The 5,696-nt window shown below is 50.5% G+C and overlaps 1 protein-coding gene across 1 annotated transcript; it reads left to right on the plus strand.

Moving 5' to 3' along the window:
- Positions 1–2,041: 2,041 nt before the first annotated feature.
- GUITHDRAFT_120746 (hypothetical protein) lies at positions 2,042–3,492 on the plus strand (the record flags this gene model as incomplete). The annotated part of the gene is made up of 2 exons (XM_005820009.1): positions 2,042–2,854; positions 3,298–3,492. The coding sequence occupies 2 exons, from the start codon at positions 2,042–2,044 to the stop codon at positions 3,490–3,492; spliced, it is 1,008 nt and encodes a 335-aa protein (XP_005820066.1).
- Between the last annotated feature and the right edge of the window lie 2,204 nt (positions 3,493–5,696).

Consider the following 5,696-nt stretch of genomic DNA (forward strand, 5'->3'; position numbering starts at 1 on the left):
ACCTCAAGGTCCACCACTAGCCTTTCAGTGTAGAGCCCCAGGAAGAACGTCAGGCCCGGAGACTCGGCGAGCTTGAGGGGCAGGCAGCCACACACGTACACAACCCACCCCAGCCACAGCCAAGGGTACCTCCTGCGGTACTGTGAGGGGGGCAGGAGCAGGAGCAGGAGCAGGAGCAGGAGCAGGAGCAGGAGCAGGAGCAAGAGCAGCAGCAGCAGCAGGAGCAGCAGCAGGAGCAGCAGCAGGAGCAGCAGCAGCAGCAGGCGCATGAGCAGCAGGAGCAGCAGCAGCATGGGAGGAAGTAGCATGACTAGGATGAGTAGGATCATGCGAAATAGGACGGGGTTGGGGGGAAGAAGAGCTAAAGTCGAGGGACGACAAGGACAAACGGCGAAGGGTGAGAGCGAACTCGAGGAGGAGGCAGGAAGTCTGATCGAAGAGGGTAGGAGGAAGAACCTGGAGAGGAAGGAGAAAGGGATTCTCAAACCATCAAATGGGTCCTTGTCCTGTGGCTGCTGACTCTCTCGCATGGCTGATGATTTCTTGACTTTGATTCAGCTCCTCAGTATCAGTTTGCTCTTGCCACCAACATAGATGCTGTCTCAGCTGATAGTGATGTAAAGCTCCTCCCCTCTTCAGCTCCCGTTGATCTGTTTTCCCTGTTCGTGTACTTGCTCCTGCTTCCTCTGCTTCCGTCCTTCCTTCCTCTCCCCGCCCTTCCCTTGGCTTTCCGTCTACTTCTCGTCTTCCTAGTGCTTGTCCTCGTCCACACTCTCCTCAGCTTGCTCTCGCTCTCGCTCTCGCTCTCACTCTCCCTGCTGTCCTAGCACCCCATCAACATTTCCGTCTTGGTTGGGTCCCTCAATATTCTTTTTATTCTATTTTTTTTATCTTTTACGGTCATCTTGCGATTTAAACCGGTTTGCTGACTCGATGGGACTCATCGAGCTTACAGTGGGTGGGGGTACTATAGTACCCACTAAATAAGTGTCAATGAAGGCTATAAAATGGGGGTATAAGGTGATGAAGATGTTTCAGGGTGAGATAGGTTGTGAATAACACATAAGGAAAGAATTCAGCAAGGAGAAAAAGCGAGGGGAGGAGGAGTAGGAGGAGGAGGAGGAGCAGGAGCAGGAGCAGGAGCAGGAGGAGCAGGAGGAGGAGCAGGAGCAGGAGCAGGAGCAGAACTTATGAATATTCGTGGCAGGAGCAGAAGGGGATGAGACTGAGATACATCGGGCATTATGGTTGACACGAGGCCAGGGAACAGGATCAAGAAACTGGTTGGGCTTCAGAACAAAGATCTGAGATTCGGAATAAGGAAGCTGAGATTCGAGATGTGAAACGATGGTTTGAGGAAGATAAATAATCAGTTCATGACAAGAATATCGTTTCATTATGGTGAATGGAGGGAGTGGATGAAAGATGGCGCCGTGGAGAGGTATGATGGTGACGGAGCTTTAGGTTGATTTGTTTGGATTCACTCTAATTTGTGTTGTCACGAGCTAGTTCCAATGAAAACACCGCACTGCATGTTGTGTTTCCTGTCCTGACAACAATTTACTGATGTATGACTGCAGCCCAGACTGAACATGTCGAGAAGGATCTTGCTCCTCCTCTCCTCATTAACCCTCGTCTCTTCCTTCAACTCCCCTCTCCTCAGGTGCGCTCGACACGCTCTCTCCTCCTCCTCCTCCTCCTCCTCCTCCTCCTCCTCCTCCTCCTCTTCTCCTTCTTCGTATGCTGCTGCTGCTGTCGCTGCCGCTGCCGCTGCCGCTGCCGCTGCTGTCGCTGCATGTTCATGACAGCATGCCAGCGTATCGCTTCCTTTTCTCCATCCCCCCTCAAGATCAATCTCTTCCTGCCTCCATCACTAACTCCAGTTGTTGACTTTGTGTGTAGTCACAGGGCCAGATTGTACTGCAAGACAAGACATTGCAAGCATTCCTCGTCCTTCCATGCTCCCACTCTCCCTCCCTCCTCTCCCTCCCTCCCTACGCTCTCCTGCGCTCCCCTGGCTGCTAGGAGGTCAGAGGTCACCATGCAGGATCGGTCGTCGATGCTGCAGCCGTTTGAGAGTCTCTTGAAGCTGAGGGAGGTGGAGAAAACACGAGGCCGCCTCCTCTTCTTCGACGACCCTCTCCGCGGTGTTGCATGCGACTCGGCAGAGTGGGAGCAGGAGGAGCAGGAGGAGGAAGCGGATGGAGCGAGCAAGCCGCTCTTCCTCTTCCTCCCAGGGTTCGATGGGACCGGAGTCAGCGCTCAGTCGCAGTTCGAGGACCTCGGGAGGACATACGTGGTTCGCAGAATGCAGTACCTGTCGCAAGACAGGTCAAACTTTGACGAGCTGGTTCGATTCGTCTGCTCCTACGTCAGGGGCTGGAGGGAGAGCAGGAGGAGGAGGAGGGAGAAGGACGCTGGTGTCTTCCTCCTCGGGGAGTCGTTCGGAGGCCTTCTTGCCCTTGCTGTCGCGCTGCAGCTAGAGGAGGAAGAACAAGGAGCAGTAGCGGGGCTTGTCCTCGCAAACCCCGCCTCCTCCTTCCTCCGCTCCGACTGGCCTCTCACCAGCCAGCTGATCACCGAGCTGCCGGCAGCTCTCCCGTTCAAGGACCTCCAGCTTTCCCAGCTCGTCCCTCCTCTCCGCGACGGCCTGCTGGGTGAGCTGAGAAGCTCTTCTCTGCTCAACAAGACGCTCGGGAGCCTCTCCTATGCCTCCCTCGGCTCCTCCTTGCTCCTTACTAGGGCGCTGGATATGAAGACGGCTGGGGACCTGCTGGAGGGGACTAGGAACAGACTGCAGACGCTGTCGCAGTCCCTGCTGAGAGGTGACGTTGCAGGAGGAATCGCCGACCTGGTGAAGGTGAAACTCAAGAAATCCCTCTCCCCCCCTCCCCTCCCCGCGCTTGTTCTCCTCCTCTTTTGCTCCTCTTCCTCTTCTTCTTCTTCTTCCTCTTCCTCTTCCTCTTCCTCTTCCTCTTCCTCTTCCTCTTCCTCTTCCTCTTCCTCTTCCTCTTCTTCTTCCTCTTCCTCTTCCTCTTCTTCTTCCTCTTCCTGCTACCGCTTCACTGGCTGCTGTTCTACTCTTGCTGCCCCCCTTCCCCTGCTTGTCTCCCTTGCTCTTGCTTGCTTCGCTTCTATAACCTTTTCTTCACTACCCTGCATCGACTTCTTCTTCTGCTCAACTCCATCGTTTATCCTCCTCCTTGTTCGTCCTCTGACTGATCCTTCACTTTCCGCTCTCTCTTTCCCGTTTCTCTTTCTACTTCCCCCTCTTCACCTCACTCATCTTACCTACAGGACTCTTCCTGGGCTCTCGACTCGCTTCTTTCCATCCTCCCCGAAGACACTGTGCGGCACAGACTGAAGTTTTACCTGGAGCAAGGCAAGAGAAAGAGGGAGAGGAGAAGACGGAGAGAAGGGATGCGGAAGAGAGGGAGCGAGGGAGCGAGGGAAAAGCGATCAGAGAACCAAAATCTTCCTCAATCATTTTAAGAATAACAGAGAGAATGCGAGGAGGAAAGAGGAGGAGGAGGAGGAGGAGGAGGAGGAGCAGCAGCAGCAGCAGCAGCAGCAGCAGCAGCAGCAGCAGCAGCACTGACGAAGAATCAGGGTCTGAAAGGATTAGCAACAAGTTGAAGGACTTGAAGTGCGACGTTATCGTGCTGGTCGGATCTAACGATAATGTTCTGCCTAGCCGAGAAGAGGTGATATATGTCCTCCTTACCATTCCTCTCTCGCCGTCGTCGTCCTCCTCCTCCTCCTCCTCCTCCTCCTCCTCCTCCTCCTCCTCCCTCTCTCTACTTCCCCGCCTGCTTGTTTTATTTCCTTCCTCTTCCCCATCCTTCAGCGCTCGTTCATAATCAATGCAGGCGGATCGACTTGCTAAAGAAATTCCATCTTGTGAAGTCAAAGTGATACGAAACGCCGGGTGATATAAGATTAACACCATCCCATCACAACTTTATTTACTTCTTTCTCCACCATCACAACTAAGTTTCAAATGCTTCCCACTGCATGATGATGATGATGATGATGATGATGATGATGATGATGATGATGATGATGATGATCGATGATGATGATGATGATGATGATGATGATGATGATGATGATGATGATGATGATGATGATGATGATGATGATTGAGATAATGATGATGATGATGATTGAGATAATGATGATGATGATTGAGATAATGATGATGATGATGATAGCGCTGGTGGTTATGATGATGTTAGTCAACTAGCTTCACTTGTTCATCATCACCAACTTCGTACTCCCCCGACTCCTTTGAGTTCTCCTCTCCTTTTCTCCAACATTGTCTTAGAACGAGGGAGAAAGATATTCCTTTTAAAATTTCTCCCAGTCTCTTGCTTTTCACGCTGTGTATGATCCTTACATTTTGACTTCTACTCTCTCCTCTTGTCTCAAAGTGTTCGCTTTTTGTTTCATTCACTCATTTTCTTCTCCTTTCTTTCTTCGCAACCTTAACATCTTTTTTTTTTCGCCCATTTCTCTTCAATCAGGCATCTCATATTAGACGAGAGGACAAACATCACAAAGATCATCGAGAAATCTTCTTTCTGCCCGCCATCGCTCAGGTTTTGCTCCTTGTTTACAACACAACCAGGAATCAATGTGATCCAAGGTGCAGGAAAGATGTTGTGACCGATTTCAAGATGCCCACAGACGAACAGATCAAGAATGCAATCGGTAACAACTCGTCGAGTGATGAAGTCGTCAATCAAAGTGTTTGCCAACATGTTGTTTTGTGAACACGTTGTATCGTGAATCTGATCTATCGAACGCATGCGGTATGATCAGCAGTTTTTGATATGGTGTGTGTTGTTGAGCAAACCACGAGCTTATGAAGTATGTTACGTCTGCAAACTGAAATTGATCACGGCTATACAGAGAAGTCTTCTACAATCAGGAACATCTTCTCTCCAGTCTTCTTCTCAATCGACAACTCAACAAGTAACACCCTCTACTTGTTTCTGTTTCTTCTTCTTAATTCTCTGCAGAACGAGTTGTTAGAGGACTTGGAGGACTTCCTGAAAAGGTCAGAGATCATGACTATGTGATGATTACAATCACGACATCAAATCAGTTGTAATCATACGATGCACAATCCCTCAAACCTATCATGAGCTATATCTGTATCATTGCAGTACCTGCAACATCTGCAACGTGTAGTTTTTCTGTGTACAACACATTCATTTCCCATTCTATCGAACAATTGCACAACACCAGTAGCATCCAACGTGTTTATGTTCCATCAACATCAAAATCTCCGGCCTACCATCTCTCACTCGAAGACATGTCGTTTCTTGATCAACATGTCTTGATTATGACTGTTTGCGTTTCTTGCCCTGTTGCTCATCATCAAAACAGGGTAGCAACCCCATCCTGTTTGTTGGGAACCACCAGACGTTTGCACTTGATCTGACGTTTCTCCTCTCTGAGGTAAGACAAGAATGCATTTCCTTCTGCCTTCTCCTTCTATCTGTCGTTCGCTTTTCACTCCCCTTCCTCCTCCTCTCCCTGTCTTGACTGTTCCTGTCTTCCTGTCTACATCTTCACCTCTCTCTCCTCCCCTTCCTTACTCTCCTCTCCTCTCCTCTCCTCTCCTCTCCTCTCCTCTCCTCTCCTCTCCTCTCCTCTCCTCTCCTCTCCTCTCCTCTCCTCTCCTCTCC

The sequence above is a fragment of the Guillardia theta genome (genome assembly GCF_000315625.1).
Source record: "Guillardia theta CCMP2712 unplaced genomic scaffold GUITHscaffold_195, whole genome shotgun sequence".
Lineage (NCBI taxonomy): Eukaryota > Cryptophyceae > Pyrenomonadales > Geminigeraceae > Guillardia > Guillardia theta.